The following is a 26,576-nucleotide window of genomic DNA, read 5'->3' as shown; positions in this document are numbered from 1 at the left end:
TCCTAACTGGAATGCTTCCAAACACAGTAAAGTTACATCCATTCAACTTGCTTATTCTACCTGGCTGTTTGCCACATTTTCTAATTCTGGGAGGGTGAGTGTGTATGTGTGTTTGTGAGCTTCCATTTCTTAGCCTATCATCTCTTACTTAGGTGGTAAAATCACGAGACATCTGTAGGCATCTGGGCCTTGCTGTGTATATTGTCTAGAATATGTGCCTATGTAACAAGGTAGATCTTCAACAAAAGCTCCTGCTAGGTGCATGGGCTTCAGTAGTTGTGGCGCGTGGGCTCAGTAGTTGTGGCTCGTGGGCTCTAGAGCACAGGCTCAGTAGTTGTGGCACATGGACTTAGTTGCTCTGCAGCATGTGGGATCTTGCCGGACCAGGGCTCGAACCCGTGTTCCCTGCATTGGCAGGTGGATTCTTAACCACTGCGCCACCAGGGAAGTCCCAGCATTTATTGTTTGTAGACTTTTTAATGGTGGCCATTCTGACTGGTGTGAGGTGGCACCTCATTGTAGTTTTGATTTGCATTTCTCTAATAATTAGAAATGTTGAGCATCTTTTCATGTGCCTATTGGTAATCTGTATTTCTTCTTTGGAGAAATGTCTTTTTTTTTTTTTTTTTGATTTTTAAACGTATGTATATTTGAAAAGTGAACTTTATTAACACTAGATGACAAAATTTAAAAAAAAAAATCTCAGTTTGTATTACATGGGTGTTTCTGGTGCCATGGGACTCACATATTAAAGATTACCATGATCTGCAGCATGGTGACCTTTAGAAAGAACTGAAAAGACTCATCTTTTCATTTAGGGCCTTACTTTGCAAATCCATAAAGAATGGCCTGAGGTCAGGTTCCGAATCCTCATCCCAGGAAGGAAGCAAATATATTTCCAATATTAACTGTAGTATTCTTTAAAAGTGACAAATGAGTCTAGGTCTTCTGAGTGTGGTAAACGTGCCTAGACATTTTTTGTGTTGAGGAAATTACTAACTTTGGATGTTAGCTCTGTGGGCTTTGTAAGTACAGATGCTCCTCTTCCCAAGTTCTTTCTTTAGGCCCATTGATAAGAAGCATTCCTTTGAACTGGAAAATTATTTGAAAAAAATATATTTCCAATATCCATGTCCATCTTTGCCTCATCCTCCTTCCCCAGGGAATAGTAACTAATCCATTCATAGAAAGCTTACCATCCATCAAAATATTGCAGGAGGAGCAGTTATGAGCCTGTCTCTTGCATACTACCTCTATCAATGACAAGAAGAAAGGAAGAGTTATCTTTCTGTCATTTATAGAAATTTCACTTGTTGAAATCACCCTGGGACAGATTCATTTTCAAGGCAGAGAAAGGGAATTGTGCCTTAAAGTTCCCGTTTCTCCCTTCAGTTTAATTTTCTTTTTTTTTTTTTTTTTTTTTTTGTGTATACTTTTAGCCATAATTTTATTTTTTTTTTATTTTATTTTTTTTTAAGATCTTCTGTGTGCTACATTTTTTTTTTCACACACACACACTGTATTTTATTTTTACAAGAGATAAATAGACTGACACCAAGAAATGTCTTAAATAGATATTTTTTAATGCCTATGGCATTATGTACATATCGGCGTCTCCAGCACCTGAGTCAGAGGCTTATTCGTAGGTATTGATGGCAGGTATCCATTGTGTCCCAGATACTGTGGGAAATACAGTGATGAAAAACTCTAGGATCCCTATGCTCAGAGAGCTTACTGTCTTGGAGAACAGAAAGACTGTCCATCACAACAGCCTTTTCCTAGAGAGCACAATAGAACATGACAGGTTTTTATGTGGAGAGAATTTCGTCCCTGAGTAATTTGAATTCTCATCAGAAATGAACATAATAAACTATCAACAAAGAAGTAGTGTTTATCATCTGTGTTTTTAAAGTTTCTCTTTCTGTGATGCTGCAACATCTCATGTTAGCAGTCAGAGAACAAGGAGAGAGAAATGACCTTTAATTCTAGAATGTCATGTCTCTCTGATGCTGTAGTCACAAGGAAGACCCCAAACACCAACCTGTTCTTACCCTGTGTTGGTGACTATGAAGTCCTCCACTCTGACCAGCAACGGCAGCCAGGCTTACAGGGCCTTGGAGCGATCATCTTTGCACAACTTCAGTCTTCCTCAGAGTCTTTTGTTGAGACAGTTTGTTTGATTATTAATTTGGGGCATGGTATTCCCCCAAATTAATAATTTAATTTAAGACCTAAGAAATCATTTGCCTGCTTTTAAAAAAAATCTTAAACATCCAGATTAATAAATTTGACTTGCAGGATTTCTGCAACTGGGTGCTTTTCTGATCCTGGCACTTGAGGCCAGAATGGCTCACGGTGAGGTAGTAGCAACTTCCGAGGCAGTGTTTTGCATTTGAGTGTCAGTTTTGTATCCCCGTGAATCTGGGACTAGCATTGAAGAGATGAATCTGACGTGGCAGTCACTGTGGCACACCCATGTACCTGTTTCTGTCTTTGTCCTCATCAGTGCATTTTTACGTGTCTAGCACCTAGTTTAAGATTACCAACTCCTTAGACCCACCATAATCTCCACAGGTAATTCTTACACTAATGCTTATTTGCACCTTATTCTGTTTTCTGTCCTGGAATGTGATACACAGGCACTTCAGGAGCTTCTTCCTTACCCTTCGCTCTTGTGGAAGAAGGGCTTTCTGAAATGTGCATGTATGCATGTAACAGTGCTTCTCAGGAGACTTGAGCACACATAACTCATAGTACATTTGTTTGGTATTTTAACTGAAGGTGTTGGATTTTGAATCTGTGTTTCTAGACACTGTTTCCAGCAAGTTGCAAAACAACAATGTTTATACTATTGCGAAGAGGAATGTGGAAGGGCAGGACATGCTGTACCAATCCCTGAAGCTCACTAATGGCATTTGGATTTTGGCCGAGCTACGTATCCAGCCAGGAAACCCCAATTACACGGTAAGACCTTTCTCAGAATGGGTGAGATGGGTTCAAGGAGGGGGGTAAGAGCCCTTTCATTTTTTCTCAGCATCCAGGAAAGACCTGGTAGAGGTGCTTCAGACGCCAGGTATCCAAAACAAGCAGTCAGTAAAGAAGTCCCCAGTTGCCTCCTTAGAAGACCTTCTGTCTGCAGTGTCTGCCCCATCCAGCAGGCACGGTGCCTCGCAGCACGAGTGTCTCAGACTCCTCCTGGTATATACAGAGTTGCTCACAAAACTTGGCAACTTCATCAGTATTGGTTAATACTTAACCTAGCATATCTATGCATGTGGTACTGTAACAAGCTGCTAAGAGGATTGTTTCCGTAGCTCATTTCAAGCTCATTCCTGCTTTTCTTAGGATATCAGAATCCCAGACATATGAGCCTTTTTTAGCAGTGTTGTGTATCCTAAATGGTTGTTGAAAAGTTAAAGCAAAATGGGACATACCTTTCACAGCCTGTAAGGGGACTTTAGTTTAGAAAACTTCATTCATTACCACACTGGACTAAAATTGGAATCCTGGCAGTACTTTTAGGGGAGGAGCCAGTTGCTTTGTTAAACAACAGAGCTTTAATACCCTAGGCACCCGGTGTTTGTTTGCTGTTGTAAAATGCAGTCTCCCAATAGGATGCTGCTTGTCATCTGCACTTTGTCAAGTACAAGAAAAACCCTTGGGATGGGGGAAATATCTTATTCTTCTGTTATGTTTAAGGCTTTTGAATTGAATAACTCTAAGGAAGCTTCATATTCAGTAGATTAAGGGAGCTTTTTAGCCATGTAGCTGAGAAAAGTCTGTGACTCCTTTCCTTAATTTTAAGGCAAGCCTGTTTTCATTAGCATACATCAAGGAAATAATACCACCCAGAACTGAAAATTCTTGGTGTTTCCCCACTAGTTCCCTCCCTTGAAGTAAGCTGGACTAGTGTGTGTGTGTGTGTGAGCTACTGAGTCCCACCAAGCTAGATTTTTGGCCAAGCATTTGTGAGCTGAGAGAGATCAGGCTTCCCTCATAAAGTGTACGCTCCTCCCACCCACCTCCTCCACCACCAGTGCCTTGTCTTTTTTTGTAAGAAACTACCCTGTCATTTTCCTTGAGCTCCCTAAGAAAGGAAAACCCCTCTGTGCTCTTTCTGGAGGGACAGGTTTTCACTGTAAAATCAAGGTCTTGTAAAATAACTCCATTTGCTTCCCTAGAAATTTCTTCAAAGTATGCATATTTGTGTGTGTGTTTTTTTTAATCATCCATTATTTTATTGTATATAGTATTCCATCTCAGCTAGGTTAAAGAAGCATGATTACCCCCAGATTGCAGGTAAGGAAACCAAGGTTAAGAATGATTAATGACTTGTTCGAGATCACATAAGTTGTTGGTAGGTGAGTGGTGTGTAGAAAACTCAGGTATCTCAACACTTCCTACCATATTCTTTCTATTCATTATAAGGGTAGTGAGAATTTTGAGAAGGACCTCTTAGTAACAACATAGTTTGTTTAAAATTTTTAAAACCTTTTTATTTTGAACTAATTTAAGACTCACAGAAAGTTTTTAAAATGGTACATAGAGTTCCCATGTATCTTTCACCCAGTTTTCCTCATTGAGAACATCTTAACAACCGTAGTACATTTTCAAGCAGGAAATTGATATTGGTACAATACTATTAACTAAACTACAGACCTTATTCAGATTTCACCAGGTTCTACATCATTACTCTTACTTTATTTTATTTGGTTAAGGACTATACAGTACTATGAAATCTTATCACACATATAAATTTGTATAATCATCACCACGGTCAGGATACAGAACTGTTCCATCACCACAAAAAAACTCCTTCTTGCTATGTCTTTATAGTTACACATTCACCCAAGCCCTAACCCATGGCAACCACTGGTATGTTTGTTCTCCATTACTGTAATTTTGTCATTTCAAGAGTGTTATATAAATTCAATTCCTACAGCCTGTATCCTTTTGAGACTTTTTTTTCACTTAACATAATACCCTTGACATCTATCTAAGTCGTTGCATGTGTTAATAATTTGGTTTTTTTATGACCAAGTAAGTAGTGGTGCACTACATGATAAATCACTTCCGCCAACCCCTTACTGTATTTCATTAAGAAAGTATGTTTATCCCATGAGGAAGAGGCCTCATATCTCTAAGTAGCTCTATCTCACCTGGGAAGATAACTTGTCCCAGGTGAAGAAGTCTGTGTCCCAGGCTATAAACCAGAAGTGGATGTGTAAGTCCTTGGCTTACCTAGGCAGGGGGCGTGAGTCTAGGTGGGTGGCATTCCTGAGTGGTTGGTGTTAAAGATGTGTCACATAAGCAGGCTAGCGGTTCAAAAGTTAAAACCCTGGTAAGGCCTCTTTTCCCTTAGGAGCCATGTAAAATGAGACCCAGAGTCCTAAGTCAGATTTTTTAGCCTCTTTGTTCTTTATGTATGTTTCCCTTTTGCTTTCTTTAGAAATTAGCAACAACAACAAAAAAATCTTTTTTTTTTTTTTTTTTTTTTTTAATTTATTCTGTCTTGTTTTAGCTGTACTAGTTGGAAAGCAAGGAATGGGTTTAAGTCTAAACTTAACCATTTGTTAAAGGCTGGGATGTCTGGGGGAGGGAGGTGATAGAACAGTCCAGAAAGAGAGATTCTTCCTTCTCTTCCTTCGCCTCCCTCCTCCTTCCCCCTCCAAAGAGCAGCTGAAATTCTCAGGGTCCAGGCGTGGTCAGTCCATGACCCCTGCCAGTGCCAACCTTGGCAGATAGGGCTTTTATTGAGGAAGGCAACATTTCCTTATCACTCGTGAACGAAAAAGTGGATCTCCAACTGGTTGGAAGTTCCAGTATTGCTACAAAGATGTGAAAAAATACAGGACAGTATTTTGAAGGGGAGGAACTACCCTCTCTTTAGTCTGGGAGTTAACTCCCTTAGGCAGTTCTTACTCTTTTTAGCTTCCTCTCCTCCTCCTTTTCTGAACCCACATACTCTCCCACGAGAATTTTCTACAACACTGACAGTGAAGAGGCTGTGGAGGAGGAGGTACAGATTGCCTCTATAGGTAGCTTGAAAGTCAGGGAAATGCCTATAGCTGCAACTTTGACCAAAGAAGGGAGCTGTTTTCTACTCGTTTTTTGTTTTTTACTTACTTACTTACTTTACTTATTTATTTATGGCTGTGTTGGGTCTTCGTTGCTGCACGTGGGCTTTCTCTAGTTACAGCGAGCAGGGGCTACTCTTTGTTGCGGTCCGTGGGCTTCTCATTGCGATGGCTTCTCTTGTGGAGCATGGGCTCTAGGCACGCGGGCTTCAGTAGTTGTGGTGTGAAGGCTCAGTAGTTGTGGCTCACGGACTCTAGAGCACAGGCTCAGTAGTTGTGGCTCACGGGCTTAGTTGCTCCGCGGCATGTGGGATCTTCCCAGACCAGGGATTGAACCTGTGTCCCCTGCATTGGCAGGCGGATTCTTAACTACTGCACCACCAGGGAAGTCCTCTATTCGTATTTATATTCTTAAATTAGTTGTTCATTTGTTTTGTTCTACATTTATCAGAATTGTCTTCCTGATTAATGTCAAGCAGCAATTTTGGAAATGGCTTAGAGACTGAATATTAAAGCTGCAAATAAATAGAGCCTCTTTTGATGTTCTTTTGTTTGGCTTGGTTTTGTTTCGTTTTGCATTTTTAAAATATCACTAAGTTTTGAGGATGTGAGTTTTCTCAAGAAGTTCAGGGTTGACCAATCATCTTCTTGACGTTTTTGCCAAAAACATTCTCACCTTTTGTACTTTGTTAAATCATCCAGAGTCTCTAATAAGAGAATAAAGAGGTAATCTAAAATCTCATGGTGATACATCGTTAAAGACAACTTTTGTTAATCTACCTTAATAGACAAGAGCAATGATGTCAGTAATACAAAAAACAAGTATTAAGTTTTCTGGTTCTAAATGCAGTTTGCATGGTTTTGCTGTTATGTTATTGTTAATAGTGTTTTGCCTAATCTAGTACAATTCAGGAGTCCAAATATGGGTTTAAATTTTGCACTTGTTGACCCACAAAGTGAAAATCTCAGTGTTCAACATTGAAATCTTTTTAATGTTTTAATTTTAATTTGGTAATTGTTAGACTAGAAGAAGAGGTGGTGGTAGAGAAGTAGAGTAGTGTCAGAAGTACCTGATAGGCCTGAATAAGAGGCAGAAAATGAAAGATTATGCTGTTGGCATAAATGGCTGTACAGTTACACTCAGTAAATGTCTTTTTGTGTTGGTTCTTGTTTTCCCTCCTTAACAGTGTATACTCTTCTCAGTGTAATAAAGGAAAGACTAGTACCTTGGAGCTAGTATCTAGCTTACGCTTTTATTTTACTTGAATATACATCCTCCTGAATTGGGACCGAGATAACCATCCTTGTCAGACAGAAACTGGAGCAGACAGCTGAAATGACGACCACGTTAAGGGTTTTAACCCTTCCCTTTTCATTTGGTAGTAGTCCTTATGACTCTTAGCAAAGCAGTAGAGTATCTTTTCCCCTACATTTTTTCATATGGATTATTTCCTAACCTCGTAGACCCACATAGAATGTGGGTGGAAACACAGCACAGCTTGACATTGATTAAACTGAAATTCTAAAACCCGTGTAACCTATTAACAGGATCTCTTTGTTTGGCTACTCAGTGGTAGAAGCTCTTCTCCCCTTTTATCAGGAAGAGGTGTCCTTGCACTGAGTACTTGGATACCTTTCGAGTTAATGCCATCCTCTGTGCTAATCTTCCTTCTCCTTTTCCTCCAAACAGCTGTCGCTGAAGTGTAGAGCTCCTGAAGTCTCCCAGTACATCTATCAGGTCTACGACAGCATTTTGAAAAACTAATAGACTGGTCCGGTGCCCTCTGGCCACCCTGTGATCGGTGCAAGCCAAGAACTCTTAACTGGAAGAAAATTGTATTGCCGTGTAGAATCTGAACCCAAACACACTGAGGCCACCCACCAAGGTAGTGACTAGTCTAACCTGTGCTAACATTAGGGCACAACCTGTTGGATAGTTTTAGCTTCCTGTGACCATTTGTAACCACTGCTTCAATCACTTCCCACCTCGTGCCACCTGCTGCTATCTGTCCTTACTTGTGGACTTCTCCATCCTGTGCCAGTGGCTGGCATTTTTGAGTGTAGTTTGATATTTTGTAATCGAGAGCTCGTTTCAAAAGCAGAAAAAGACAAAAAAAAATTAAAGCAAGGAAAAGTGTCACTGAAACGTAAACTGCACTTTATTGTTTTATATTTTTGTACATATGAGAAATTGAGGGAATAGTGTGTAACTGATAAAAAGTGTTAAAACAACCGCACAGTCCTGGAGGAAGAGACGCAGTTTCTTGCCCACCCCATTAGGGGTTTTTTGTCTGTGGCAGCCTTGTCCCTGATCCCTTTTTTTTCTCTCCAAACTCCTTTTCCTTGTGATTCCCCCTGCCCCGTATTATCATCTCCTCTGATGCTCTGCAGTTAGGAATGGTGGTCTTTCTTGAATGGTGCTGCAGAGTGCAGGAAATAGGGCTTGTCAGCATCGAGGCTGAGAAAAATGAGAACTTACTACATTCCTTTCCACTGATCTAATCTATTAATAACACTGATTAAGGAATTTGAGTAGAGATGGGAAACAGGAACCAAAATGCCCTTCCCCCATCTCCTGCTCTGGATTTATTTTAACTCTCAGGTCCAATTCAGATCTAAAATCTTAGTTTTAGAGTTGAAACAGACTTTAAGTAATAACTTACCCAACCTTGTTTTTCTAAAAAGGAAAAAGATAAGAGACAAACAGGATGTTATTGCCTAAGGCCTGTTAACTGATCAGTAGCAGAGGTGGGGGAGTGGGTCTCCTAAATCCTCATCAGTGTTGTCTTCACTGCAGGACCGTCTCCATAATTTTCTTCCTTCAATGCCTTTCTTTTACCTTTTCTGTGCCTGCTTCTTTATGGCTCTTCTCATACTTCATACAGATTTTGGCACTCCATTCATTGGCATCTGGCAGCAGCAGCGTATCTTTCCAGGGACTTGAAGGTAAATCCTGATGCCAGAATGAAGGAGTAGCTAATAGTCTCCTGGAGCCACAGTTCTTGAGGCCAGCAGGATGGGTGCAGGGATGAAGTGAGCTTCGGGATGCCACAGATTCACTTGATCCTTCACTTCTCTGATCTGTTCTTTACTTGTGTTGCTTAGGCTGCAAGGCAATTGAGATCACCTCAGAGGGCCAAGCAGTTCTTTTCATCTCTCAAAAGATTGGGAGATGTGAGGACCCCCTGCCCCCTGGACACATTGGGTGTGGTCTGTCAAAGAATGCTTCATGCCTGGAACACCAGTCTGTTTAGCAGTGTTCACACTGTTTCATCTGTGGGCACCTGTGCCGACCAGCACCCAGGATTCAGGGTCCGTGACCAAGACTGCTTCTCAGATGCCCCTGCTCAAATCAGAGGCGCTTGGGTCCAAAGGCCTCATGTAGGACCCAGACCTAAGAGTGAGTCCAAGAGGAGGAGGGATCATAGAAAACAAGAGCAGGAACTACCCCCCAACCCTGTCACAAGTGAAATGACTCTGATTCATATCAGTTGCAAAGTTTGGGGGTGCAGGTCCCCCAAAGCAGCTTTTTAAACCTTGAGAATCTCCAAGAGAAGAAGTTCTGGGGTGGGGGTCAGGAGCCATGTCCTGCGCTCACCGCCCCTCAGGCACGTGGAGAACAGGAAGTAGCACAGGATTGCGTGTGGGAGGGGGGTCAGTTGGTGACAGGTGGGGTAGAAAAGCAGGTGGGTGAAGTCCCCTTTTTGGGAAATCTCTCGTGGAGTCAGTTGGATACAAGCAGTGAAGAAGGTCCACACTACAAGTGCAGTGTTCTCATCTCAAAGCAAACTGCAGTTCCAGAAGGAAGAGCGTGTGTCAGGGTAAGCAGACAAGACAAGTTTGTACCAAGATACGTTCCTCCACCCCTGAAACCAGGCTTCTCTCAGCCTCCCCGGCAGTGAGGGGAAACAGCTGCTGTTCTCAGCTGACCTGACTGAGCCAATCCGCGCGCGAACTCTTCACTCCTTGGAGAGGCTGCCTACCGGTTTGCCCCTGAGCAGTTAGGGAGGGATTCTGCTCCACAGAAAGGACCTCTCTCCTGAGGAGACAGAGCCTGTTGCCTCCACCACAGCTTCCCTTTGGGCCCATCTCAAGCCTGGCCAGACTGGGGAACGGAGTGGAGGTTGCCCTGTATTCCCCTCTCCTCTGCCTCAGTGTGTCTTTGTAACGTCAGCTGGTGTCTTCCAAAGGGCAAGGGAACTACACACACACCCAGAACTCTTGCTGGTCAGAGATTCCCTGAGTGTCTGTCCTCGCCCGAGCCCGTTTTGTGTGTCTGTGTTGTGAACCTTGGGACTCTGGAGAGAAGGGGAGGGGGGGTAAACGTTGCCCTGAGAAGGCTTATCATTCTTTTGTTGTTGGGATCTGTTCTTGGGGAGGGTGGGGGTCGGGGGAAGCTTGACTTTGTCTTCGTCAATAAACTCTCATTTACATAAAATGAAGTTTGTGCCTATGTACTTTGTTCCCAGAAGTGACAATCTAGGACAAGACACAGCTGGCCAAGGGAGGGATGGGCATTAATAACCATGCTATTAGAACTTGCCTTTTGGCTGCCCTAGCCCTCCCAGGGATTTAGCCAGATGAAATGTTAAGATTGGCCTGAGGAAGAATCACATGTCTCAGAGGCTCCTCTTAACCAAGCCCCCTGTCACCGTCACCACACAGGCATTTCGCCGCAGGCGGGGAGTGCTCGGAGGAGCCCATCCGTCTTCCCTGGCAGGTCCCCTGCTAGGACCCAAAGCAGATGGTCCAGGGGCAGGCGGCCAGCCAGGCACAGGGGCAGAAGGAGCACAGCAGAGCTGCTCATCGGTGTCCTCTTACCCAGGGCGTTTCACTAATGAATTTATAAAAGCCTCTCAGATCTGCACTCAGGGCCTGCATGTTCCCAAGTGGATAGAATTAATGCTGCTTTCAAGCAAACTTGCCAAGGAGTTCAGATCTAATCACCTGCATTTGTGTTGCAGGGGACACGTGAGCCAGGTGTGGTCAAGCTAGAGGCCCTGCCCCTGGTTGTGATGAGTGGACAGCGTCTGAAGTCTCCCACAGCCTGGAGTGGGGGAAGGAGGCTGAGGGATCCAATGCCCAGACGCCCTGAGCCTCTCTCACCAGTAGAGTGAGTGTAGGTAAGGTGCTTTGCACCGTGCTCAGCAGAGTAACTGCTTTTATTACACGGATGTCCAAACACCATGAACAAGCTGCCTTTGGCAGCTAGGAGCTCTTGGTTGTCTCCACGTGCTGGCTGCAGTTAGCCCGAGCTCTAACTGGAATAACACTTGGGGTGGAGTGGGGTCAGGGTGGTCTTTGCGGAGGTTCAGAGTCAGAGACATGAAGAGGGATGGGCCTGACTGAGGTCTAATTGGGTTCACCAGCTAAGAATGTCAATTTTGGCCAAGAAAATCCTTAGGACAGAAGCTTTCAACTCTTGGGTGCACATTGATATCACCCAAGAGCTTTCACAAAAGGCTGGTGATTCTTGGCCAGTCGGGTGGGGCCTGGGGCAATCTGCATTTCAAAAAACTCCTCAGATGTTTCTAGAAGTGCTGGATTGAGAATCACTGCCAGAGAAAGACTCACACTTGTTTGCCTCCTGCCTCTCCTGCAGTAATGGTGCTCTTGTGGCAGTTGAAAAACGGTAAAGCACTTTCATGCACGAGATGCCTGCCCATTCGTGAATTGAGAGCGTTATCCCCATTTTTCAGGTGAGAGGAGGCAGAGCCACGTCTTCTGATTCCCTCTGCCCTTAACTACTACAGCTTCCCTTCATCTGTGCCACCAGGCCAAAAGCCAGCCTTGCTAAGCCCCTGAGGTCCCAGTGTGTTCAGTCTCCAAAAGCAGGGTATACTGGCCCCCAGACCTCCACCTGAGATTGCACCCTTCTTCTCTGCCCCCGCCCCCCGCCACCAGTGGCAACTAAGAAATACTGAGATCTCAGGTACATTGTTTCTGAGACCAGAGAACAGCTGAGGACTCCCGGGTTGGAGCCTTCCTACTCCCACCTCATGCATTGATGCTTTTTCTGGTTTTGCTTGGACCCAGATTTCTTTTCCTGCCACCCCCAGCTCCAGGAGGCAAGAGCCTGTTTATTTTAATACCTGGTGTGGCACTTGGGAAATATCACACCTCCCCCGTTGTTACCCATTTCTGTCTCCTGAACACTAATCCTAGAATCCCCACCAGCCCCCAGACATGTTATTAGCAACAAGGATGTTTCTTGAAAAGTTTCCGAGTTGGCTCCAAACTTGCCATCTCAGTTTCTCATTTAGCTTTTGCCCTGCCGTTCCTGATGCTGCCAACAAGAGGAAGACTAATTTAGGGATTGGTTAGACCCAGATGGACTTAATTTCCAGAATTACCCTTTTGAGACAGGACTGCCCCAACACTCTGGGACTGAGAGAACTCCACTACCCGCCTTCTCCCACCGGGTAGGTGTTAGAGGAGGATGTTCAAGTCTAGCCTAGCCTCTGGCTTTCCCTCCCTTGTTTCATTCACTCTCCACTTACGGTCGAAGGCACCAGGATCTGGCTAGCCAGCTTCTGAAAGCCAGTGGGATCTTCGGCTACGATGGAGCAAGGGTGGCGGAGTGGCAGGTTCGGGTCCTCGTCCTCTCTGTCCCACTCCGTGTCTGGGCTTCAGATGCTGCAGGTGGACCCATGCATTCCATCCCCTTAAACCTCAGGCGTCCTCAGCTGAACCAGAGCCACAGACAGAGCCTCTCAGGTTTTTTCACCAAGGTAATCCTAATCATAGAAGAGAGTGAACAGGCTCCTAGGGGCGTACATCCTTAGACCAAAGTGACTCTCAGCGAACCAAGATGATTTAACCGAGTCTTAAATTCAGGCACATTTTGCATTTTATGTTAACACTATGGGTTTGTTTTTTATATAAGATATAATGCTTTAAATGACCTATCACTGCAAGCCAGTGTGAGGCCCCGTAATGAACCTGTGGCTTTGTGTTCTCCTAGTATAGCTAAGTTGAGAATTCTGAGAAGCCTGGCCGCAAGGTGTGTGTGAGCATTGCATGATTTCTGGTTTCTAGTCTCCCTTGGGCTGAAATAGAACCAGAATGGCGGGCCATAGCCTGGGGGAGTAGACATAAATTCTGGGATCCTTGGGCGGGGTAAGAATGAAAGATTTTCAAATACAGTGGGGGGGATTGGTAGTGCCCTGGATGATTTAATCAAGTTAGGAGTCTCTTGGTTGACTTGGTTGACTGTTGCGATTCCACAGGGCCAGTAAATCTGATGCCTCCAGAACAAAAGTGGCACTCCAGGAGGGGGCCCCCTGTATCCTTCTCAGCCCTGCATTTGCTTCTAGCTGCCCTGGCCCTTCTCCTCAAAGCCCTACCCAACACCTGGGCGGGAGCCGTCTTAGCATAAATGGAAACGCTTTCCCAAGGTCATGTTCAACCTTCCCTCTGAATGGCTGTGTCTCTAAAACAGAAAAGAAAAACGAAAGGCCACACAGACTCCACGCCAGGCACTGCATTACAGACTCTACACACCACAGGCTCATTTATGCTGTGGGGACAACTGGTCACCTCTTCATTTTACAAATAAGGCATAGAGTTCGGAGCGTTCAGGTAATTTGCCTTCAGTCACATAGTAAGTGGTAGGGGCCAGGGCCTAAGTCCAGATCTGCTTGATTCTGAAGCCCAGGCTCGTAACCACTGTACTGTCCGTCTGGACAGGAGAGGGAAGGGGAGCGAGTGGGAGGGTGCTCAGCCCACTAGTACTAGAAAGAATAGGAAGTCACAGTGCGGGATGCTGGGTCCAGGGGTAAAAGCACTTGGGAGATCTCTCCCAGCTTCCCCCTCCTCCTCCCTGCACCTCTGCTTCAAAACCCTTCCAGGCTATCCCAGCCAGACAGGGCTAGATCCCAACTCCTTCCTCAGCAATCAAGGCCTTCGTGACTTAACCTCCACCAACCTCTCAGCCTCCTCTCCCTGTGCTTCCAGCCCCCCGCCCCCACCCCCGTGCCTGTCTGTGTCCTGGACCCCCTTCTCAAACCCCTGTAATTGCTCCCAACTTCTCTCATCTGAACCCTCCTCTTCCACACCCTCCCCCACCCTGGCACCCAAAATCCACTTCTTTCAAGGCTTCTTCCTTGAAAGTTGCCTCTTCTGAAGCCTCCACTGACTCCTCTCACTAGTTGGCCTGCTCCCTCTACCCTTCCCCAGAACCTTGACTCTGCACACAGCACGTATTCGCGCCACATGTGTGCTTCTGGCCTCCCTGATGAACTGTGGGCCCCTGGCCAAGTTCGTCAGTGGCTGCCCCGCTAGAGACTCCCAATTTTTGTCTTCGCATTTTACACTTCAGTAAGACCAGTCACTCAGCCTCTCTCAGCCTCAACTATCTCATCTGTAAAACGGGGGAAACAGAATCTACCTCATAGTATTGTGAGCCTTAACTTTGAAGATGCAGGCGAAGCTGGGAGCACATTGCCTGGCACATACTCATTAAATGTTAGCTACCCGTGAGGAATGACACTGACCACGATTGTTTTAGAATAAATACACGGGCGATTCTGCCCTCTCCCCTGGCAAATGCTGGTATCACCCCGTCTGGAGAGGAGAGGGGAGCAGTCGTTTCAGGGGATGGAGGTCATTCATTGGCCTGGGATGAGCTTTGCTTTGCCAGCCTGCTCCGCTCTTCTTTCCCTGCTGCAGTGAAAGGTGAAAGTGACCACCCTTCGCAGCCCTCCGGTGGGGTGGAGGAGAGGAGTCGGGATGCCTCTCTAGCACACGGTGCAAGGCACACAGTGGGCGCCCGTCCAGTGACTGAACTGGGAAGGGTCAGAAGAGACCTAGAGAGGGAACCTGGGGTGTGTGGCGGGGGTGGGATATGGAGTGAAGCCAAAGGCTTTAGGGCCTTTCCGGTCCCTTTCTCCCAGCCCTCCAGGTTAGAGCTAAAAATACCGCAGGGACAGTCGGGAGGGGTGAAGGTCGAGGCTCGGGATTAAAGAATTTGTCCAGGGCTTCCCAAGTGAATATGGCAGGCTCAGGGACCCAGCGGAACGCCAGCGGGGCACGCCCCCCCCGCCCCCCGCCCCCCGCCCCGCTCCCGCCTCCTCCTCCTCCCAGCGCGAGCGGGCGGCGCGCTCCGGAGGGACAACCGGGCTGGAGGTGTCCTACCCACTCGGCGGCCAGCACCTGCCCACCCCCCCCGCGCCTGCCCTGAGCCCGCCCCGACTGCGCAGCCGGGGGCGCTCCCACCTCTCTCCCCCCGGGCCGGGGAGCCGGGGGGCAGCACCGGAGCCCGGGGGGAGCGCGGCCCCACCGGCCGGCCGGCCCGGGCTGGGGGTAGCTAGGACGGCCCCGGGTAAGCGGCGGGAGGCTGGGCGAGCGGGCGGGCCGGGGCCGGGGTGGGTCGGTGGGGGAATGGGGGGGGGCGACGGGGGCGAGGAGGGAGGAGGGGGCCGGCGGACTGGCTGGGAAGCGGCGCGGGGCGGCCACGTGAGAGCTGGTGCTGGCGGGGTGGTGGCGGGGGGTGCCTACGAGGTGCTGGAGGCGGAGAGCAGGCTGGGCTCCGGCATCCCCCTCACCCAGAACTGCCACCAATCAGGTCATAGGGAGCTCAGCATCCTCCGACGCCCGCACCCACCCACTCCCACATGAATGTGATGGGGACAGACAGCGGGCAGACGTGTGACTCGGCCCACGGGACCTGCAAAGCCCCCGCCCTCAGTCTGGGGCTGGGACTCAGGCGTCCAGGTCCAGGGTAGAGGAACCAGAAGCAGGCTTTGGCCCCAGTGTATGTCCCCGGGCGCTGTCTGCAGACTCACTGCAGGGCACAGGCCTTGGGGAGGGAGGCTCAGGGGCCTGGTCCCTGCCTCTCCGGACAGCCCTCTTCCACCCCCACCCAGCTGGGGATGTTGCATTAACAAACACTTAGACCCAGGACCCCCGCCTGGGAAGCGGGAAGGGACACCAGTCACCTCTGAGTCAGGGCCTGGTGACTTCCAGGAGGCTGTCCCCAGCCTAGGGGCCTCTCTGGCACCCCCTCCCTGGCTCTAGCGCTGTGCCCCGCTTTTATTTCCCAGCTATTCCCCCAGAAAGGGTTGCTTTCAGGGCAGGGAATGGGTTGTCCAGGAGAATCTGCAGGTAGGCTACATCCTAGATCCCTCTAAGTTGCCACACCCAGGGGGAGGCCGGGACGCTTCTGGCATTCTTTGCCTTCTCTTCCTCCCCTAAGGTGCCCCCTCCCCACCTGCTTGTGCTGGTTATGTAATTAACCCAGCTGAGGCTCTCTGCCATGCTGACAGTGTCCAGGGATGCCTGAGGAGCCCAGGGCCCTGGAGGGATTTATGGGGAGGAGGGGCTGGTACTTCCCCCAGTTGGGAGCTCACAGAAATAGAGAAGCACTTGTTGGGGAAAGGACACTGCATGGGACTGGAAGGAGATAAGAGTCCTAGTCTTAATTGACAGCTCAACTGGCTATGTGGTCTTCACGTCCCTAAATCTGTGGGTTTTTTTTTTTTTGGTTTTGTTTTTATCTTCAATAAAATGGGGAGAATTGCACGCACGCGTGCACGCACACACAAACACACACTACATGTATGTGAGCAACAGTGCAGTAGTGCAGAGTGACCCATCTGGGATGGCTAGGAGGTCCCATTGTGATCGTGGAAAGCCTTCGATGAGTGAAGGACCCCTGTGCATAACAATGGCCACTGTTTATTGAACAACTACTCTGTGCAGGCACGGCCTCACAACACCCTATGATGTTCCTTGCCCAAGATCACACTTTAGGTGAGTGGCAGAGCGGAGAATCCAACGCTGGTGGATCTCACTCCAGATCCTGCCGTTGGTTTACTATGCTGTATGTGCACATGCCCTGTGGATTGGGTCCTCTGAACCGGGACGGACTGGACTGAGGGACATTCAGCCGTGAGCTGTGAATATGTGGAAAGGGCATGCATCCACAGAGAAAACATGCATATGTGCTGGAAAGCATGGCCCCATCCAAACCCAGCAAACCCATCTGCCTTGGACCCACTTAGCAGGCACTGGTGTCACCCTCCTGGGAGTAGTCCCCAGACAGGAGGTCTCAGGCATGTACCAGCCTCCCTGGTCACCATCCTCAACAGAAAGAGAAGGCACCTGGCTAAGAGGTTTACTTGGATTATCTCAGAAGTAGGGGCTAATGATCCTTCTTTATAAGTGTGCAGAATGTGGCTCAGATCAGGCAGTTGATTTGCCCTCTGACCCACAGCCAGTAAACATCAGAGCTGGGATTTATACCCATGCTCTAAAGTCACTGAAACTGAGCAAGCAAGGAGCTAACGAATCCATGTCAAGGTTCAATCCTGTAGCAGCCCTTTCCCGGGCACCTGCTGCACGCCAGGTCCTCTGAACTCAAGGGGTTGCCAGATAATCAGACACAGCCCTTGGCCTGTGGCCTTCGCCAGCTAGAATCACTAAACTTGGAAGCTGAAGTACTGCGACATTGTAGAAAGGAGTAGCCGCCTTTCCCAGCTGTGTGCCTGGGCTCGTGTCTCCCTCCCTCTGGGTCTTCTCTCCAAAGTGGGAATACCTATCACCTGGGGATACTGTATCGACTAAGGATAACCACGTGGGCATGCTGACCTACAGTAACTGCTCCACAAGTGTCGCGCTCCAGAGCCAAAGCCATCGGCCAGTCCAGGGATTCTCAGCAGGGGGTGCTTGGGAAGGTGGGGGGAGCGCATTTTGGGTCATCATGGTCACTAGAGGCTGCTGCTGGCAAGTACCTCCAGGCAGCTGGGGAGGTGAAACGCCCTGCTCGATAAAGAATTCTCTCTCCACAAAACACCAGGACTGCCTCCACGGAGACACACTGGCCTGGTCTCACCCCTGAGGACCGGGAGACCAAGACTGCGAGGCGTTGCTGTCTTGCCCCAGGCTCAGTGGGAAGGCTGGGACTTGAAGCCAAGTCTAGTTCTCTTTCCACTCCGCTCTGCGGCCCGCCCGGGTCTGGGAGTCAGACTGGCCAAAAGTCAGGTCTTAATACAAGTCAAGAAAGACTGATTCCCACTGATGGGATTGACGGCAGGGAGAATGGAGAAGGAAGGATGGGGAGGTTCTGGATAGATGGGATAAGGGCTCTGGGGAAGGGAAGGCATCCCAAGCGGCAGGAGTAACAGCTCCAGTGACGTCGCCAAGGTGGAAAAGTACAGGATATGTCCAAGGAGAAGGCAGCCCACCAAGCCCACCTCTTGTTTCCACAGTCCAGGTGGAGGCCGCAGAGGGCCCAGGGCAAGCAGGGGCAGCGATGATTGGTCCTGACGGTGGCTGAGCCCCCAGCCCCTGGAATATGCAGCCCGGGGGAGCCCCAGGCAGCGGCGAGGACGAGGTGGCGGAGCGGGGCGGGAGGCATGGTCTCCACCTACCGGGTGGCCGTGCTGGGGGCGCGAGGCGTGGGCAAGAGTGCCATCGTGCGCCAGTTCCTGTACAACGAGTTCAGCGAGGTCTGCGTGCCCACCACCGCCCGCCGCCTCTACCTGCCTGCTGTCGTCATGAACGGCCACGTGCACGACCTCCAGATCCTCGACTTCCCGCCCATCAGCGCCTTCCCTGTCAACACGCTGCAGGTAGGGGGGCGGGGGGTGGGGGGGACAGGGTGGAGGAGAGCCTGGACCCCAACCCTCTCCTGGCTCCCGCCCTATTGCTGGCTTTGAGAACTCCGCGCTGCAGCACGGGCCACCCTACTTAGAGCCGTGCCAGGAATCCATTCATTTGTGCACGGGTTTATTCAACAAATATTTGATGAATGTCTAATGTGTACCAGGCCCTGTGGTGGGCACTGGGGTAGAATGGTGCTCAAAACAGAGCAGTTTGCTCTCAAGGAACTCATAGTCTGGTGAGAAGACAGTCAACTATTACATAGTTCCATGAGTGTCATGTTTGCAGGGGATGCGGGGAACTAAGACAGCCCTTAAGGGGCATCTATCCCACGAAGGGGTGTGAGGGTGGGGGTCACAGGAGGTGATGTCTCAGCTAGGTAGGATCTGGGCAGGTAAAGGGCAGTGGAGAGAAAGGCATAGAGCGCCGGATGCCTGTTAATATTCTGGGCACTGCCTCCCATGGCCTCAGACCCACGTCATCTGTAGAAGGGACAGCAGAAGAAAAGGCTGGGACCTGGGAAAGGTGTGTTCTCAGAGATTGGAGACCCCAATCAGATCTCTTGCCCAAGGGCCTTTTCTCTTAAGTGATGCTTTGTCCCCTGACCTCAGGACTGGCCCTCAGGGCAGCCTTTCCTGCAGGGGTTGGATTCAGATGCCCCCAGTGCCCTGGCTTACAGGGTCCAGCCTGCAGACCGGGTCCTTCTTCCTGCTCTCTACCTTTGGCTTGAGCGGGGGTCGGGTGCAGGGGGAAGCTGAACCCTAGACATGTTGGCTCACCAAAGAAGCCCCTGACCAGAGCGCAGAGTTTCTCCAGGAAGGCTAGGCACGGTGGAGGCCCGGAGGGCAGGGGCCACCGCTTGGCCAGTTGTAACTGTGCAAATATAGCAATCTCTCGGGTGGGGCTGGGGGCTGGGGGCTGGGGGCTGGGGAAGGGCTCAGGCTCAGCACTGTGTTAGCAACTCCGGGCAGGAGGACCTTCGCCCAACCTCGGGGACACCTGCCTCTCCCGTCCCAGGTGTGGGAGCGTCAGCACCAAAGACAAAAGCCTTAAACACACATCACGCCTTGGAAACAGTGAGGTCAGGGCAGTGGGTCCAAGGTCAGGTGTTCTAGTTCTCCTCCAAAGGAGACTAACAGTAGCCTGAGTGGATGCTCAGATCCCGCTCTGGTCCTGTGCATTGAGCTGGGTTTATTTTTCACATTTTGTTGTGTGTTTAAATTGTAATTTCGATTTTGGAATCGGGAAGATACAATTTAAAAGCCCAAACTTTGTTAAAACAAACAAACAAGAAGTACACCCAAAGAAATCTCAGTCCCACCCCTGCTCTCTTTACCCCAGTTCTTGCCCCATTCTATAGCCATTCTCATTGGTTTTTTTATTCACACTTCCAGTTTTTCTTTACACAAATAAGAAAATATATTCTTATTCCACTCCCCTTCTTGCATTAAAAAAAAAACAAAAACAAAACTGTTCTGCACCTTTTGTTTGTTTGTTTGGGTTTTTTCTTTGTTTGTTTGTTTTTTTGGCTTGACATTTTAACCTGGAGGTCTTTCCATGTCAGTATCTAGAGGTCTTCTTCATTCTTTTTTCATGGCTACACTGTATTCCATTGGAAAGATGTACTATGAAGTCCCCTCTTGTTGGACAAGTGGGTTGTTTCCAAACTTTTGCTTCAAAACAATGCCACAGTGAATAGCCTTGTAATAGTCATTTTGTACACAGGAAGGCATATCTGTGGGATCGATTTCTGGAAATGGCATTGCTAGGTCAAAGGATAAATGCAACAGGAGTTTGGAAGGTGCCAGATTCCACCCCGCCACCCCCCCCCCATTAAGGTGCATAGTTTGTGCTCCTGTGAGGGATGTTACATGAGCGCTTGTTTCCCTAAAGCCATCAGAGTGTATTGACAAACTTTTGGATTTTTGACAGTCTGATAGATGAGATAGGATAATCTCAGTGTACTTTTTTTTTAAATTTCTTTTTTAATAGGGAGCATTTTCTTTTTTCTTTTTAAATTTATTTTATTTATGGCTGTGTTGGGTCTTCGTTTCTGTGCGAGGGCTTTCTCTAGTTGTGGCAAGCGGGGGCCACTCTTCATCGCGGTGCGCGGGCCTCTCACTATCGCGGCCTCTCTTGTTGCGGAGCACAGGCTCCAGACGCGCAGGCTCAGTAATTGTGGCTCACGGGCCCAGTTGCTCCGCGGCATGTGGGGTCTTCCCAGACCAGGGCTCGAACCCATGTCCCCTGCATTGGCAGGCAGATTCTCAACCACTGCGCCACCAGAGAAGCCCTCAGTGTACTTTTTATTTACATCTCTGATTATGAGTGAAGTTGAGCATCTTTTCATATGTTTGAGGGCCTTTGCCTTTCTTTTTCTGAAAACTATTAATGCCTTTGCTCATCTTTCTGTTGGATCATTGGCCTTTTTCTTCCTGATTGACGCTGAGTTTTGGACTCTCCAAGGATGTCCAAGACTTCACCCCTGAAACACAAGAAAGGGACTTTGAGCAAAGAAATGCTGAGACAGGATCCTGCATGCCCCGAAGATCAAATAGTAGAATCCCAATGGTTACTGTCTGAAAATAAGAATACATTCTTCCCCAATGCCAGATGAGACCCAGCCCAGGAGAGCGGCGTTTCTAGGGTCTGAGTCTCAGCTGTTGCTTCTGCAGCCTCTCTCCTCCTATCAGAGAAGGAAGCTGAGGTTAGAGGGCGTGTGCAACCCACCAAAGAAATGAGCAGCAAATGCATGGTTGGCACCCAGGTGGCTGAGGCTCCCTCAGCTCCTGTGTCCTTGGAACTGGACTCAGTTTCCATTGCTCCTTCTCTGTCTTGATGCAGCCCCAAGATGGTCTTTTACCATCTGGAATGCTGCATGGAGCTAGCTGGAAGGCAAGCTGAGCTTTCTTGCTCCCTCCCTTCAATCAGGGGTGAAGGGACAACCCAGCCAATCGGGAGCCTTCTTCCTCTCCCTTTTAGGAGCCCCCAGAGAGGAGTGGGTGGGAGGCAGCCTGGAGGCCCCCTTGAGGAGGTAGCATGTTGGGAGAGAGGTGGGGCTGTCACCCTCGAAGGCTAGCAGCTGTTCCCTCTCCCCAGCAGAGAGCCGGAAGAATGTGGGAGCCTCCTGCCTATTTCCCCATCCCTCCCACTTCCTGCTGATCTCCACTCCTTGCATGGGATGGAGGAGGAACAGCGTACACTCTGGGGTCCCAAGCTCCCAGAGGTCCTGTGTCCAGTGGAATACAGTCTTTCCTGGCCTGAGAAACCAGTTCATGGTTTCCTATGATTTCAGATTTGTCCTCAGCATCTTCCCCCTGCACCAAAGTTAAAACTCAGCGCAAAGAAAAGATGCCACATCATCTCCCTGGAGAAATCCACTGCACCAGCTTCTAAGCCTTTGAATCGGGAAGTGCTTTTCTGGAGTCATACTGAACTCTCCACCACTGTCGCCCAAGTCTTTCCCCTTTTAATCCTTCTCTGCAGTGTAGAACCAGCTGTAGTCCTCCATGCCTGATCCCTACCCCAATTCAGCTCATAAGCTGGCACCGGAGGTACGCCTGCCTCTCCCTCTAGTCTTTTGCCGGGGCTGGGCTCTAGTTCCTAGAGAAAACCCTAGTTCCCCTTGTCCTGGGAGGCCTCTGCCTCCCCAAACTTCAGGGAGGCCCTTCTTTCCACACTCTGGCTGCTTTCTGCTGCTGCCCTTGCAATTCTCATCTGCTGGCAGGTTAATTAGCTAACTAATCTCTTAAGGAATCTTCTCTTTCTTGCACTCAGCCTTGCCTGGGGCCTGTTCAGCTTGAGCTGCGGGCCCTTCCCAGAGAATTTGCCACAGGCGTTCATCAGGAAGTTCCATCTCCGTGGAGCTGCCCTGGGGCCCTGCTCTACATCAGCCCCCATTCGGCATCCAGTCTCAACCTTTTTCTCCTCAGGCCTCCTTCTTCTCAACCTTGAGGGCAGAGTGAAGCAAACAGAAGGGGCACATCAGGTAGCAATCTAAGGGCTGCGTTACAGGAAGGAATTGGGTTGATCCCAGCACGGACCAGGTGGGATTCAGGACTGTGGAGAGTTCACCAGCCTAGGTAGTGCAGTTAAAGAGCCTGCTAAGAGCCTAGGAGGAGGAGGGATATAAAAATGAGGAAGGCTGGACTCTGGTCCTCAGGAGCTCACAGCAGAAGTGGGGACCTGGGAATGGAAACAGCTCTGACCAAGGTATAACTGAACTGTTCTTAGAACACAAGATGAAGGGAATAGTCCCCTGCTTGCAGGAAGGCTTCTTAGAGGAGGAGGAGGCATCTGAGCTGAGGCCTGGGAAGATACAGAGGATTTCAACAGGTCCAACAACTAGCTCAGGGCTGGGCTCATAGAGGCGCTTAATAAATGTAATCGAACAAAGGACTGGATGGATGGATTGGGGGACAAAATGGGACAAGGCAGATCTCAGCTCCAGGCGTGCACAGGACAGACAGCGGCCCTGCGGCATCCTGGCTTGGAGGTGGGAAGCCACACCTGAGCTCTGCCAGTTGTGCCCTGGGCCTGGCTTCCTGGGGATCGGTGAGTGTGCAAGGCTTAGGGTGCAGTGGCAAGTGAGAGTGCTGTGTATGGCGGGAGGTGGCTGGGGGCTTATGGCTGCTCTGACCTTGGTGCTGGCTGGGGGTGTTGCAGGAGTGGGCAGACGCCTGCTGCAGGGGACTCCGGAGCGTCCACGCCTACATCCTGGTCTACGACATCTGCTGCTTTGACAGCTTTGAGTACGTCAAGACCATCCGCCAGCAGATCCTAGAGACGAGGTGAGGGGCTGGGATACACTCCACTGCCACCTCAGTGGATGCCCCTATGCTGGCCACTTCCCGTGAAAAGGGTGCAGTGGGAGGGAAACAGATCAAGTGCCTCTGGTTCCCACACATACTCAAACACACACTCACGACATTTTGCCATCCCCGTTTCTGTTAACTCATTTTGGGACCCTTACCATGGGGTGGCTAGTCTAGCGCAGTAGTTAAGAGCAGAGGCTCGGGGAAGGAGACTTCCAGGGTGCCTCAGCCGCATGACTTTAAGCCAGGCTCAGGTTCCTGATCTGTACAATGGGGAGAACATTAACATCCACCTTTTGGATCAGTTGGTGTCAGTTACAGCGCTGCGCCTGGAACAGATGGATGGTAGTAGCAGTATTGAGCAGGCACAGCCCGCCCTTCTTGAAATCTGGCGGGGGGCGGGGTTGTGAGACTAGACTGGGGGGTTCTGAGATTCCCACCTCGCCCCGCAGGGTGATCGGCACCTCGGAGACGCCCATCATCATCGTGGGCAACAAGAGGGACCTGCAGCGCGGACGCGTGATCCCGCGCTGGAACGTGTCACACCTGGTGCGCAAGACCTGGAAGTGCGGCTACGTGGAGTGCTCGGCCAAGTACAACTGGCACATCCTGCTGCTCTTCAGCGAGCTGCTCAAGAGCGTCGGCTGCGCCCGCTGCAAGCACGTGCACGCCGCCCTGCGCTTCCAGGACGCGCTGCGCCGCAACCGCTGCGCCGTCATGTGACGCCGCGCCCCGCCGGCCGCAGCCCCCGCAGGCCCGAGCGGGGAGGGGCAGGACGAGAACTCCTGGACCGCCCCCGCAGCCGCGCCCTCCCCGGGAGAGGCGGAGGGCGAGAGGGAGCTTCCTCTTAACTGCCCCGTCCTCCCGCCTCTCCCGCGTCTGTCTTCCCGGGACGGCCGCCTTTAGTGCTGTAGTTCGTGCAGAGCCCGGCCCGGTCCCTAGGAGCGCCGCCGCCCCCGGGGCTTCGGGGTGAGCGCGTGACACGGAGGGCGGGGGTGGAGAGGTGCTGCCCTGGCCGGGCCCGCACCCGTCTCCTCCAGAGAGTGTGTCTGTCATTGCTCCGCGTCTTCTTTTTCCGTGTCTGTCTGTCTGCCCAAGCGTCAGTTGGTCCTCAGCTGTCTTACCCACCCTCGCCGCCTCCAGCTTCGTTCACAGGGCTCTCATTTCATCCAGCCCCTTGTCGCAGGTCCCGGCAGCTTCTTCGTGAGGCCAGCCTTCGGACCGTCAGCACCACCGGCACGGGGCGGAGCGATGCGGGTGGCCCAGGGACCACAACCGGGGTCCGAGGGTTGAGGTCCTGGATCAGTCAGGGGGAGAAGGCAGAGCTCCCCCCGCTTCCAGGGAGACCTCCCCGCCCAACAGCCCCTATAGACGCAACAAGCTACCTTCCAGCCTTAACTCGATGGTCCGTCCCTGCCGGGTGCCCCTCACCCATTTCCTGACCCTAAAGTCAGATCACCCCCTGGGTTCAACATTTTTTTCTTGACCGAGTGTGGAGAGGGAATGCCCCCAAATGATAGATTTATTTCCACGATGCCAGCTTCCAGCCCTCCGTCCCCTTCTGGGTTGAGTGGTCTGCCAGACTGGAGGATGTTTGGGGGGGGCGGGGGGGGTCTGGTGGCGGGCGGGGTGTGGAGGGAGGCAGTCAGGTCGTGCCAGCGAAGACTCCGTCTCCCCATCTGACCCCAAGCTGACTGCCCCAGACCTTGCCCGCCTTGAATCTCAGATTACCCCGATTAATCTGGGGAGGGGCAGAGCCGGGAAAAGAATTATGGGAACCCCTATGCTTAGGGGAGATATACCGGCATCCCCACCCCTAGATGGAGGCCCTCAGGATCTGATGCCCCCTCGTCCCAACACCAGTTGGCCCCATGCCTTGACTCACTCCGCCCCATTTTCTCCGGCTGCCTGGCCAGTTTCTACCTCTTGTCACCGGAGCTGATCACTGTCAGTTTTGTACCGATTTAGAAATAACAAAAGTAATGAAGATACTAGGAGTGACGTGCGGGATTACTGGGGGATTTGGGGGGCGGGAGAAATGGTGCGAGTCCCCGGCCGCCTAGCCAAGTTCTCCCTGAGGCCGAGCCCTCAGCCCTGCTCTGGTGGGAGGATAGCGAGGTCCCTTACTAGAAGAGAGACGGATAGAACAGCCTAGCCTCGATGTAGCCAAACTGTGGCGTATAGACCAGGAAACCAGGTAGCTCAGGGTGGTGATGGAGAGGAGTCTGGGGGAGGCGTCATGGGTGGCGAACTTCTCATCCAGATCCAGCGTGAGAGGGAAGCTTCGATTCTCTCTTCTGCTTCCCCAGGTGATTCCCGCTCCACTCACTGGGGGTAACACAGCCCGACAGTGACTGCCCTGACCTTGGGCAGTCCAGTATTTTGGGGTTCTGGTCCCTGCTGTGCTGCATGACTTTGCGCAAGTGACCTGCCCTCTCTGAGCCTCCCTCTGAAGCAGAGGAGGTGGCTCCCCTCCCCCCCACACCTGGGAGTGGCTGGGCGGGTAAGGAAGAGGGGCTGCCCCCCTTTATCCCCTGCGTCCTTGCCCCCTGATTCACCAGGGGGATGGGGTGAGTGGTGACAGCATCTCACCTGCCCCATCACTGTCACCCCCAGCTCTGAGGCACCTGAGGTGAGGGTGAGGGACCCAGGCCTCTGGCTGCCCCCTGTGGGAGCCGTTGGAATGTATCGCCTGGCTGGCCCCCTTCACCCACCCTCTCACCCCCGCTTCACCCCAGATCTTTGATTTTGATTCCTTCTGCCCCTATTCTGAGTGTCTGTCCTTCACCCTGCCCTCCCTTCCCCAGGGTTTCCCACCACAGGGTCTGGAAGTGTGTGTGACGCCCACTGCGCTGTGATCAGAAGTCAGATTAAAAATCAGGGAGTGTTTTCCCTCGTTTCTGTACCAAGGTGTTGGCTCAGTTCCTGCCGTGGGAAGGAAGGGACTCCCTACAGGGTTTCTGCCTGCTGAGCTCTGGAAGGACAGACGGTCTGGGTGATGAGGTGGCCTGAGTCCTAAAGCCCAGGTCAACCAGGAGAATGAAGGGAAAGGGAGAGAGTTGGGGACTCATCTCCTCTCCAC

The 26,576-nt window shown here is 50.3% G+C and overlaps 3 protein-coding genes across 6 annotated transcripts in view; 2 read left to right on the top strand and 1 right to left on the bottom strand.

Annotated features, from left to right (window-relative positions):
* The window catches only part of AP2B1 (adaptor related protein complex 2 subunit beta 1), a 119,106-nt gene extending 110,877 nt beyond the window's left edge, over positions 1-8,229 (top strand). For all 4 annotated transcript variants that reach the window (XM_082373935.1, XM_082373934.1, XM_082373937.1 and 1 more), the window contains 2 exons: positions 2,810-2,964; positions 7,768-8,229. In XM_082373935.1, the coding sequence (XP_082230061.1) occupies positions 2,810-2,964; positions 7,768-7,842 (230 nt within the window). In that variant the 3' untranslated portion in view covers positions 7,843-8,229. The remainder of the gene's footprint in view (positions 1-2,809; positions 2,965-7,767) is intronic.
* HEATR9 (HEAT repeat containing 9) overlaps positions 1-26,576 on the bottom strand; it is a 324,842-nt gene that overhangs the window by 192,129 nt on the left and 106,137 nt on the right. The gene's annotated exons all lie outside the window — the stretch shown is intronic.
* RASL10B (RAS like family 10 member B) lies at positions 15,160-26,399 on the top strand. Its single transcript, XM_082373992.1, has 4 exons — positions 15,160-15,399; positions 18,287-18,649; positions 23,346-23,470; positions 23,947-26,399. Exons 2-4 carry the CDS (start codon positions 18,434-18,436, stop codon positions 24,215-24,217), a joined length of 612 nt encoding a protein of 203 aa, XP_082230118.1. The 5' UTR covers positions 15,160-15,399; positions 18,287-18,433; the 3' UTR covers positions 24,218-26,399.

The sequence above is a fragment of the Balaenoptera borealis genome (assembly GCF_965194805.1).
Source record: "Balaenoptera borealis genome assembly, chromosome: 20".
Lineage (NCBI taxonomy): Eukaryota > Metazoa > Chordata > Mammalia > Artiodactyla > Balaenopteridae > Balaenoptera > Balaenoptera borealis.
This window is presented reverse-complemented; position numbering and strand designations above follow the sequence as displayed.

Bases quoted from the DNA above. Each gene is read 5' to 3' on its own strand.
- RASL10B (XM_082373992.1), top strand. From the start codon at position 18,434: ATGGTCTCCACCTACCGGGTGGCCGTGCTGGGGGCGCGAGGCGTGGGC. The intron at 18,650-23,345 runs GTAGGGGGGCGG...GGGGTGTTGCAG, and splicing joins TCCCTGTCAACACGCTGCAG to GAGTGGGCAGACGCCTGCTG. The intron at 23,471-23,946 runs GTGAGGGGCTGG...CTCGCCCCGCAG, and splicing joins CAGCAGATCCTAGAGACGAG to GGTGATCGGCACCTCGGAGA.